Raw genomic sequence first — 12,122 nt, 5'->3', positions numbered from 1 at the left:
GTGAACTGATTGATTTTCCAAGACTAAAATATGCAAAATGCTAAAAATAGATTAAATATTAGTTTCTTTTAATATATTATTCAAAAATTACTCTAGAATTTTAATTGCCTCAATGCTTGCATTTGGTATTATCTTTCTAGGGTGGAATAAGTAAATATACAAGAGACACCCTGAAAGAAAAGAAAATAAATTGAAAGTAAAAATCCAATCTCTTTATTATTTTATTTATCATGTTACCTGAATATTAGAAAAATGCAAATTTATTCTATTAACTAATATCATAGAAGCAACTGTTGATTAGCATGTCATTAAATTTAATTTAAAACTTAAGTTGGCTGTCATTTTATTCATTTAAAGAGATCATAACTTTATTTAACTAAATTGTTTCTTTAACAAAGTGGTTCTTGTAATGTGGTTCATGATTAGCATTACCTGGTTAACTTTGTAGAAATTCAAATTCTTAGGCCCCAACCCAAGCCTACTGAATCAGGAACTCTGGGCATGAAGTCCAACAATTCACTTTTTGTGAAGCCCTCTATGTGATGGGGATCCATGCTAACTAAGACTGAGAAATCCTGCAGGATTTCAATAGGATTTGAAAAGATATTTTAAGATATAAATCAAAATATAGTAATAAAATCAACAAAGTCAACATTAAACTATTTTGTAAAAACTAAAAACATATATTTCATCTAAGAAAATCTATGACTTATTTTTTAATTATCAATGATGTTTTTTAATCTTACTAAGTAACTTTATGGGTATGTTTTCCCTCTGGACAGAACAATCAAAGTAGAGGTTTATGACTGGGATCGAGATGGGAGGTAAGACAATGTCTTTTCTTTTATTCTTGCTTTTGAAACTTACTATGCTTGAAGAGGTTACTGAAATGAGCACATTTTTTAACTTTAATCTTAAGATTGCAGATTTTGTCTATTTTTCCAAATGTTACTGAAAGCTCTTACATGAATTAGTGTAATTTTTCAACTCAGAGAATAAAATAGTGGTCTTCCTCATTTCTATAATATAATACAGATTTGCAACTAGGACTTGATGATTTTTCATTGTATACCTTACAGATGTCTTGTAGTATATATTCATAGTAGTGATTCTGAAATGTCTATGTCTCATCATCTCTCTGAAGATTCCTCTAAGTTTTTATACCATGTCACTCATGAGAGCCTGAATGGGTACCTGAGTATCTGTCCCCCCTAAAAAAAGACACATACCTCACAAACAAACAAACAAAAAAAAAAGCGAAACTCTCCACTCTGGAACTATGTCTGGTGATTGCCAATACAAATAAATATTCAGAGCTCCAAAATCATGGTTTCCCTCTGCATGTCACAGTGATGTTAAATATTAAAAGAGAGTGGACTCACTACTTTTTCTTTAGTTTTCCACTATTTCCACTGTTTTTTTTTTTTTTTTTCAAATGGTGTTAAGCCAAGGGAGCCAGAAATGCTCACATCTCATCTTGCCCTATATAGCTGCCTCTGCAGGTCATTCTTAAAGAGACAGAATGTACAGATGCCAGGGGAGCATGAATGACAAGTGGAAAAGTAACGCACACTTAATTTAGCTTGGCTAATGCCCTGTACTCCAAAATCTTCTGAAAAAATGGAGTTGAAGTGTGAGGTTGAAGCTCAAGATCTGAGCAAGGCCTTTTTCAGTGCATTTTATATAAGTCAGAAGCCTAGCCCAAAGAGTTAGGGTTTCTGAATACCTGAGTACTCTTGTTTAATATAGGAACAAGTTTCCCTGAGATGTCTGGACTGTCCTGAGGGGGACATCCGTTCTGCTACATAGGTAGGAAAATGACTAATTCGAGAGCCACACCAAAGTATGTATGTGACATTTGACCTGTATTCGTTTGCACACAGAGTTCAATATGTGCCTTGGAATTTGGCCCAACTAGTATTTTCTCCTTTTCATGGATGATAAGGGAGAATGGAGAGAGGAATGAGGATACCATCTTACACTTCAGCTCTACCAAATAATTGAGTTCTATCTTTGTATGATACCCCAAGAATGACTGTACTAAAGCATCTTAACCCTGTGGGAAGTTACTCTGAAAGACAATCCGTGTTCCACCACAGATATTTATATTTCTGTAAGATTAATTAATTAATTAATTAATTATATAGGGTTCCTTTACAAGAATTCTATATGCATTCTGGAGAAATCTCAGTAGAAAACATTATATTTTCTCATAGGAGAAAGCAATCCTATAGGACATATTCCACTGTTTCATTAAATTTTATGCACTGAGAAACGGAGTTTTGCACCTCAGAAATAATAGAAAAAGAAATAGTACCAATCCGAGTAAAATAGGACTTTGTGGTTTATATCACCTTCCCTGTTTTAAATTTTAATTGAGAATGAGCAGAATTACTAGCCTTTCCCTAGTAATTTTGGGAAATTAAGGAAATGGTTTTGATTTGAACAGTATGAAGTGAATGGTATAAATTCAGATTTCATTTGCATCTATGACCTTTAATGCTAAATTTGCAGACATTGTAGGTATTTTATTGCCCTGTTTTGAAAAGTGAAATTTTATCACTCTCCTTGTGTCTCCAGTCTACATCTGAGCCACAAAAATTTTAGTTTTGGAGGTCAGAATTATCTTGGAATTTTTCATGTTTTTTGTTTTGTAATTTTCATGATAAGAAATAGGTACTATATTAATACCATTTTAGAGATAGAGAAATCAAGGCAACAAAGTAAGGTACCTAAGGTCACACAGCTAATAAATGGTGGAGCCAGGACTTGAACTCTAGCACTATACTTCCAACAATTCACTCATGACTAATATACTATATTTCCATAACATAATTGTAAATTCTGGAAGTTAAATAAAAGGCTTCCCTTGGACATTGGTATTATTTGGACATTGGTCTTACTCTAGGAGGCTTTGGTAGCTGATAATGTAATTAAGAAGAATGCAAGAACTATTTAGGAAACCTTTTAACATAAGTATGTCATTACATAACATTTTCTTTTACCTAGAGATGTGGAGGACACATTTCCAGGTAGCAAGTCTTGCGTAACGGGAAGTTAGGTAGAGAGAAATGAGTGTTACAGATTTTGAAAGAATCCTGATAGCTATTTAAAGAGCCAGTGAATTGTAGAAAAGAGCTGTCTTAGATTATGAAAATAAGAGGTAGAGTGAGAATAAGAGCAAGAGAGAGAAAGAAATAAAAAAATGGGGGAATTACGAAATGTAGTTACAAGAAGTGAAGGGTAAACTGGAAAAAAGAAGTGAAGGTTTGAGCCATTAGATTGGGGAATTTTTTTTTTCAATATACGATGATTTATCTTTGAGAATATGAACTTAGATGGAAAGAAAATATTTAGATATTGAGATTTTATAAAGTCTTGTCATTAAATCTTTAACTATTTGGGGAGAAGATTGGTGATGGTACATCCTATGTTGATTTATTTTTGAATTTTACTTTAATATACCATCAGTGACAGCATGTTCAAAAGCAGATCTGGGGAGTTCAAGACTATCTGACAATAAAAGAGGATGAAGATGGGAGGGGAAGGATTGTTAGGGGGAACTTTAAATATTCCTCGGAGATGGATTATATGATTAGCAGAATAATTGAGGCAATGCATTGTAATTTTATAAAACTGATTTAATAATTTTTTAATGTTGGGGTACAATGCTTCTTAATCTAGGATATAGGCCCATATTTTAATGTAAGAAATTTCAGTTTTATATAATCTGTGTGCACTAATTAGCCTTTTCAGTGGTAGCATAATCATGTTAGAGAAAGACATAAAAAAGCAAAATTAAAATCATGATTAAATAATTTTTGATAGACGTTTTACTAAATAATATAATTTATGAAACTGAAAAGGCACACTGATCTCTAATCACAATGATGCATAAATGCCATAAAATCAGATATTAATTTTATAATGCAATAATATTAGTCACTATGTGGATTGTTACACAAGTTGGTATTCCAGCTTGTGGTCACATGTGCTTATAATAATATACAGTTATTATACTTTTACGTGTATTTTTGTTTATTTGACATGATTTCCCAATGTAGATATTCTTTCCTTAAATCACAGTGAATATGATTTGATGTTCATTATATTTCATGATATGATGTCATTATCAGCAGCTGTTTTCTATTCTTTGTCTTCCTGTCATCTTTAGTGCCTGTCATAAATCTTGTACATGTATCAATTTTTAAATTCTCTGTCTAGATTGAGAATTTTTGTTTCCTCTATTTAGAAAAGTTGATTTACTCGGTGGATTCCTTCCGCCTTTTTTTTGACAGCTATACCAGCATTGTCTAGTATAAATATAATACAAATCACATATATAATTAAAATTTTTCTAGTAGCAACATTAAAAAATAAAAATAAACCAATGTAACTGATGTAATAATATATTTTTATATATGCAAAATATTATTTTAATATGGAACCAATATAAAGTTATTAATGAGACATTTTACATTTTTTATACTAAATCTTTGAAACCTGGTGTGTACTTTATGCTTGCAACATACTGCATTCAGGGTAGCTCTATTTCAAATGCCCTATTGCAACATCTCTTTGGCAACTGCTGTACTGGGTAGCATCATATAGAGCTTAATAAATCTATACAAAATATATATCATAAGTAACTTTATCAATTATTTGTTTTAATTTTAAATCAGTTTTGTCTGTATTTCATAGAAGTTTAGAGGTGTCCCCTTATAAAGTGGGGAAAAACTGGTCAGATATCTATATTATTTTGTGTATCAATTTTTTTTTATTTTTTTATTTATTCATTAGAAACACACACACACAGAGAGAGAGAGAGAGAGATTGAGAGAGAGAGAGAGAAGCAGAGACACAGGCAGAGGGAGAAGCAGGCTCCATGCAGAGACTGACATGAGATTCAGTCCGGGTCTCCAGGATCACGCCCTGGGCCAAAGGCGGCGCTAAACCACTGAGCCACCCGGGCTGCCCTTGTGTATCAATTTGAACATAGGAAACCAATAAAGTAATCTGATCTTTCGATTAGAGAGAATATTTCAGTCAAAAATTTAAGTAAACAATGCTTGACAGTGTTTACTTGCTTACAATCACATTTTGTTTTACTAGCTAGGGCACTTCAGATAATTGAGGTGATAATTACATTCATAGATTAGGAACTTCAGGAAGTGGTGTGATCTTGGGTCAGAAATCTAAAGGTATGTTTAACTCAGTTCATCAACTTGAAATTAATTCTTTAACAAACATCTTGTGCATCTGTGAAGCATACAAAAATTTGGCAATGCTGTTGAGCAAGTAACCAGTTGACACTAAAATGGGTATCCTGAGCTAATTTGGAACAGAGGAAATACAGTTATTTGTCTTTTTTTTTTTTTTAAACACATTGGCAGTGGTCTGAGAGTGCAGAGACATTGCTTGACCTTGGTATGAATAATCAGTGTAAATGTACCAATTTTCAACAAGTTAAACCACTTTACTAAAATCATCTCCATAATTCCCACCATTTCGTCAAGGGATGTGAAGAAAGACTATTTAAACCTCATTTTAACAATTGGAAAGCTGAAGTGCTGAGAAACTGACTTGTCTGGGTTACAAAGCAATCAGTGGTGGTATCTTTGAAAAGCTTCAATTGCTTGAAGTAGCTTCAGCTGACTTTGTAGCTTAATTTAAAATTCAGGGAGCATTAACAGAACAGCTCTGCATTAAAACCATGTGGCTTTAATGTGGGTCTGATTGTAAATGGGCCACCGAGTAGATCGCTGTCTCCCGGAAGATGATTTGATAAAAAGGCTGAACTAGTGAACTGCCAATCATAAAATTTGACTGTTGAAGTAGGATGAGAAAGGAGACTAAAAGTTTCATTATTAGCACTTGGCATTGTATCTCATGGAGTCATTTTAAACGGTGACACTTATTACAAGAAAGTGCAGACTTCATTTATCTGTGAAATGCCAGATAAATACCTTTGAAGATATTTGATAAACACACTTGGTGTTTTATTTCTGCAATTATGCATCATCATGGTGTGAAATAACAGTGATTCTTGATCCAGTGCTTCACTCAAGAACTTACTTGTAAGTAGTCTAAAACATTTAGAACTCATTTAGGAGGAGCATGTATAAACCTTTAATATTTGTCTTATTTATTTTAAATTTCCTCACTTATTCTAATTAATCTTTCCCTAAAAGAAAGATTTAGCCCTCTCCTTGCTTGCAGTAACCTGAAGGTCCTAAATGTGTATTCAATAGACAAGATTCAGCCTGTTTTCTTGTTCCCGTAACCACCACTTCTTTGAGACTTTTTAAAAAAGATTTTATTTATTTATTCATGAAAGACACAAGAGAGGCAGAGACACAGGCAGAGGGAGGAGAAGCAGGCTCCATGCAAGGAGCCTGATGTGGGACTTGATCCCGGGAATCCGGGATCACACCCTGAGCCAAAAGGCAGATGCTCAACCACTGAGCCATCCAGGTGTCCCTTCTTTGAGACTTTTCAAAAATGTTGATAAATGGAATTTCATAATCCACATGTTAATTACTGACATGCTACTTTTACTCCCCATCTCCAACAAATTTAGATAGTTCGTGGATGGGTTTTGTCCTCTCTTGTCCCTTTTCCCTTCAGTATACAATTCTTAACCTTCATTAAAGACTCATTTAATTATTTATATATATTGATACCTAATGTGGGAATCAAAATTTTATTTTTGTATGTCTCTATATTCTAATAGTAACTTCATTAATTAATTCTGGAAGAAATGGTTATTGAGCATTTCTGATGTGCTAAACAGTTTGCCAGGTTAGTGAAAATGCACATCTCTAATCTTTACACAAATATATTTTAGTGTTCTTTAATACATTTTGTATATCCTTCCACTTCTGTGTTAATTTTTGCTTGTTGGCTTTCTGTTCAGGCCCATTTTAAGATTTTATTTATTCATGAAAGACACAGAGAGAGGCAGAGACATAGGCAGGCTTCTCTGGGAGCCAGATGAGGGACTCGATCCCAGGACCCCAGGATCACACCATGGGCCAAAGGCAGATGCTCAACCACTAAGCCACTAGGCATCTCTGTTCAGGTTCAGTATAAATGCTATCAATTGTCTGAAAGCTTTCCCTATACCTCTAAACTCATTTAATCCCTCTGTTTTGTGTGTTTGGCATTTAGGAATGCTTATTACCCTGTCTAGAATATTATGACTTATGCTGAAATTTTGTTTCTGCCTTGTCTATCATCTTAAATTGTAAACTCTCTGAGGTCAAGGACTTTGTTTTGTCTTACTATTTCTTACAATGGAAGTTATAGTATTATAATGTAGTTGAATGTATTAGCTTCTTACTATGTTATTTCAATATTATGGAAGAGGGTATTTGAAATAACTCTGTTGTCTTTCTGGTGAACACACAGTCCTCCATCAATGTTAGTTATTTATCCTTTCATTTCCACTCTTTACTTGAAATTATGAAATTGTCTTGAATATTGGTGATGATATTTCTGTAGTGAAACTTCAGTCAGTGAATAATTAATTCGGCTGTCATTTTCTCTCTCTTTTTTTACCATTTCCTGACATCTTAGATTTTATATTCACATATCTATGATCTTCTCATCACACAGATTAATTATTTTTTCTGCTTTATTCAGTGTTCAAGGACTGATGATTTTCACTGACTAAACAGCACAATTATCAAATTCAAATCAACAAATACACTTTACAGTGTAAATTTTGATTTATGATCACCTTACTATTTTATTTGCCTCTATTAGAAAGTAAAGTCAAATTTGGAATGTAAGTCTATTTCTAGTTTTTATAATACAATGTAATATTAGAGTCCCTAGGGCTCTTAGACTTAACTCTTTATTTTACAAAGAAGAGACCAAACCTATTTATGACCTACTTGAATTAATCATTAATTTCATCACTGCATCTGCCTTTCCTCTCATAGGTTTTATTCCATCATGAGATTACCAGAGGAGATATTCAAAATGTTTATCCACCATCAAAATAGATGAGAGCTGTATAATAGAAGTAGGGTCCCAGAAACCCTTTTCTTTGCTAGGGTCAGCCTTTCATTGTTGGATTACAGGGTGGCCTGGAGAGCCCTGGGGAATGTCCTTGGAAACTGGGGTAATAGGAAGCACACAAGAGACTCAAGAGTGAAGAGTATACAATAGGTTTAGAGTAGACTCACCGTATTCACTGGGTGAGTAGACATATGTTTTTGTATTTTTACATTTACTTTGACTCTACTGGATTTTACACCCTTGAATATTATCTCCAGGCATTATCATAATCCCAGGTTTGACTCTACTGGATTTAGAACCCTTGAGTATTATCTCCAGGCATTACTATAATCCCAGGTTTACAGACTTGAAAGATCATAATTATATTGACCCTTCCTTTGCTCTCAGCTACCATATACAGTCAGTTTCCAACTCCAGCATCTCTAAAGAATAAATGAAATCATGCCATTATTGTCACTGGTGTGAATTCATTAGTATAGAATTAACTTTTATAAAGTTAATAATTTTGTACCTCCGGTGCCATCATTGGTAAATTAGGATTAACATTTTGGTATTGTTGGGAAGGAAAATTTTTCTCTACCCTTAAAGGTTCTTTTGGCTGGTCTATGAATTAAATTGACATGAGACAGATTCATGAGAGAAAAGTATTTTATTTTTTAAAGATTTTATTTATTTATTCATGAGAGACACAAAGAAAGAGGCAGAGACACAGACAGAGGGAGAAGCACGCTCCTCGAAGGAAGCCTGGTGTGGGACTCAATCCTGGGACTCTGGGACCATATCCTGAGATGAAGGCAGATGCTTGACCACTGAGCCACGCAAGTGTCCTTCACAAGAGAAAAATAAATGTAACTACATACATGTGGGAGCTCCATAAGACTATGAGATCCATAGGCAGCCAGGCAATTGAGGCTTATATGCCTTTCAGAGAAGTAAGTGGGTAGAGGTCTGGGACTTCAAAGGGAAGGAGACTAATTCACAGGAATAGAAAAAGAATAAATTTGTGGTAAGACATGTTTGCTCGCCCTACAGAAGCAATTGAGACACAGGATGAAGTTTAACAAACAGACTTTGCTAAAAGTTCCTCCCTATTTACCATACCTAGTTCGTATTATAATAATCTCTGGTGACAATTCCCTTCCTAGAGCAGGTCCTCTATCTAAATTCTCTTAGGCAATTAGGTGGAAGGTCAGAGGTTCTTCCTGAGAATTCTGTTCCTTGAAAATAATCTCTCTAGAAGCGCATCTGGTGGTAGAAGAACTATGTAGGTTCCTAAGAGGCCAAGCGGAGGCTGTGTCCCACAAACTCTGGCATCATGAACATATTTGATCGGAAGATCAACTTTGATGCACTCTTAAAATTTTCCATAACCCCTTCAGGTACACAGCAGTACCTGAAGAAGGTCTATGCCAGTTTTGCCCTCTGTATGTTTGTGGTGGCTGCAGGGGTCTATGTCCATGTGGTCACTCATTTTCTTCAGGCTGGCCTGCTCTCTGCCTTGGGCTCCCTGGGGTCGATGATTTGCCTAATGGCAACACCTCATAGCCATGAAACTGAGCAAGAAGACTGGGACTTCTTGCTGGTTTTGCTTTCCTTACAGGAGTTGGCCTGAGCCCTGCTCTGGAGCTGTGCATTGCCATCAACCCCAGCATTCTTCCCACCGCCTTCATGGGCACAGCAGTGATCTTTACCTGATTCACCCTGATTGCCCTCTATGCCAGGTGCCAGAGCTACCTCTTTCTGGGAGGTGTCTTGATGTCAGCCATGAGTCTGATGCTCTTATCTTCCCTGGGGAACCTTTTCTTCGGATCCATTTGGCTTTTCCAGGCAAACCTGTATGTGGGGCTGGTGGTCATGTGTGGCTTTGTCCTTTTTCGTACTCAACTCATTATTGAAAAGGCTGAAAATGTAGATAAGGATTGTATCTGGCACTGCGTTGACCTCTTCATAGATTTCATTACCCTCTTCAGAAAACTCATGATGATCCTGGCTATGAACGAGAAGGACAAGATGAAAGAGAAGAAGTGAAATTGCCCATCCAGCCTCTTTCCCATTTTGACCTCTCCTTCTACCCCTCATTTCTTCTTTGCACACATTGCAGGTGGTGTGTTCTGTGATAATGAAAAGCATCAGAAAAAAAAAGAAAAAGAAAAAGAAAAGAATCAGTCTAAAATAATCTACATGCTAAAGAGACACATTTTGGAGTGGCAAAAGTTGCTCCCCTCTAGCACAGAAAAAGAACTCCAATTACCTGAAAATGTTACTTTTTAATTTGGTCTGTAGACATGATTTAGTATTAAAATCTGTAACTATCAGAACCCAGTATTCTGCAGTAATTCAGGTAGAGATCTGCTAGGAAAGAAAGCTGTTTTTTTTTTAAGGCCAACTAAGTTTTAACTTAGAATGAGAATAGGAATAATCATACATTGGATAAAAACCAATCGAGCCTTTTATATGATTTGAAATTATGTATAAGATTTAAATTTACTGAAGAGTTAATCAAAACGTATATTATTGACCAAAACATTTCCATATTAACAGAAAGAATAAAACACAAAGAGAAAAAAAATAAAAGACTATGAAATAATCTCTGGGGGCAACCCCGGTGGCACAGCGGTTTAGCGACGCCTGCAGCCCGGGGTGTGATCCTGGAGACCCGGGATTGAGTCCCACGTTGGGATCCCTGCATGGAGCCTGCTTCTCCCTCTGCCTGTGTCTCTGCCTCTCTCTCTCTCTGAATAAATAAATAAATAAATCTTAAAAAAAAAAAAAAGAAACAATCTCTGAATTTGGAAGTTCTTTCCAAATATAATAAGAGATGGAGCAAAGAGGGTCCTTTTTAAAGATAAGCTTTTTAAGTCAATATGAATGTAATATAGAAAAGTGCACAAATCATAAATATGCAGCTCAATGAATTTTCACAAATGAAATATACCATGTATATTCAGCACCCACATCAAGAAATGGTTTTACTAGCATTGCAGAAGCCTTCTTCTTCCTTCTTCCATTTATTATGGCACCCCTACCAAGTAACCATTTTCCTGACCTTTTTTTTTAAATGCCTTAGTGTTGACTGTTTTTGAACTTTATATAAATGGAATTGCATAGTAGGTACTCTTTTGTGTCTGGCTTTCCTTAACATTAAGTTGTGAAATTTGTTCATGTTACATGTGATTTGTTCATTCCAATACTGAGAGACCTTTTTTTTTTTATTTTTAAAGATTTTACTTATTTATTCATGAGAAACACAGAGAGAGGGACAGAGATACAGGCAGAGGGAGAAGCAGGCTCCATACAGGGAGCCCGACGTGGGACTCAATCCCAGGTCTCCAGGATCAGGCCCTGGGCTGAAGGCGGCACCAAATTGCTGAACCACCCGGGGTGCCCCTGAGAGACATTTTTTCAGTTATTATTATGATTAGTGCTTCATGAACATATTTGTGTATACCCCTAGATTATACATGGTGAAAATCAAACCAGTAGAATATATACCTAGAAAAGCATCATATGGTGTAGTGTGAATGAAGTGGCAAAAGTTAAACTGGCTCACAGATTGCCCATTTATTCCAAGTTTCCAATTAATTTTTATAGAAACCACATTTTAATTTTTTTCTCATTCATTGAACTAATATATATTACACTCTCGTCTTACTAGTTGCAGAGACAAATACATCCAAATCATATGCAAATTCAATCTGTATTTTCCATATGTAGGATTCTAGATCCTATTTCAACATTGAGCAATAAGAAAAAGGAAACTTTTAATTGCACTTATTCTCCAAAAAAATTAAGGTACCACTTTCTTTACTGCTGGTGGTTTTGATTCAAGTTCCTATTAACATCTTCATAGGTCCTTAGTTTCTGTCCCTAAAATTAAAACATCTCTGTTTCTATTATATGCAGAACATTCAAGAATAATTCCTTATAAAGATGCTGTTCGCTAAAGAACAGTCTCCTAAAGAAAGGAAGCAGTTTTAAATACCATTTTGAGAGCTGTATGTAGATAAGATATTTAGTAATTCAACCCTGAAGCAACACAACATTATTTTTTTTTGTCATTTTTATTATCATCTCATGCCATCCTTCAGACTATTTCA

The 12,122-nt window shown here is 35.0% G+C and overlaps 1 protein-coding gene and 1 pseudogene across 1 annotated transcript in view; both read left to right on the top strand.

The window, feature by feature from the left end:
* CPNE8 (copine 8) overlaps positions 1–12,122 on the top strand; it is a 216,348-nt gene that overhangs the window by 122,443 nt on the left and 81,783 nt on the right. The window contains exon 10 of the mRNA XM_055318917.1: positions 783–824. Coding sequence (XP_055174892.1) covers positions 783–824 — 42 coding nt within the window. The remainder of the gene's footprint in view (positions 1–782; positions 825–12,122) is intronic.
* On the top strand, positions 9,304–10,162 carry LOC129505679 (bax inhibitor 1-like; annotated as a pseudogene).

Source organism: Nyctereutes procyonoides, unplaced genomic scaffold (assembly GCF_905146905.1).
Source record: "Nyctereutes procyonoides isolate TBG_1078 unplaced genomic scaffold, NYPRO_anot_genome, whole genome shotgun sequence".
NCBI classification, from domain to species: domain Eukaryota; kingdom Metazoa; phylum Chordata; class Mammalia; order Carnivora; family Canidae; genus Nyctereutes; species Nyctereutes procyonoides.
Note: the sequence above shows the minus strand (reverse complement) of the source record. Positions and strands in the feature narration are given on the sequence as shown.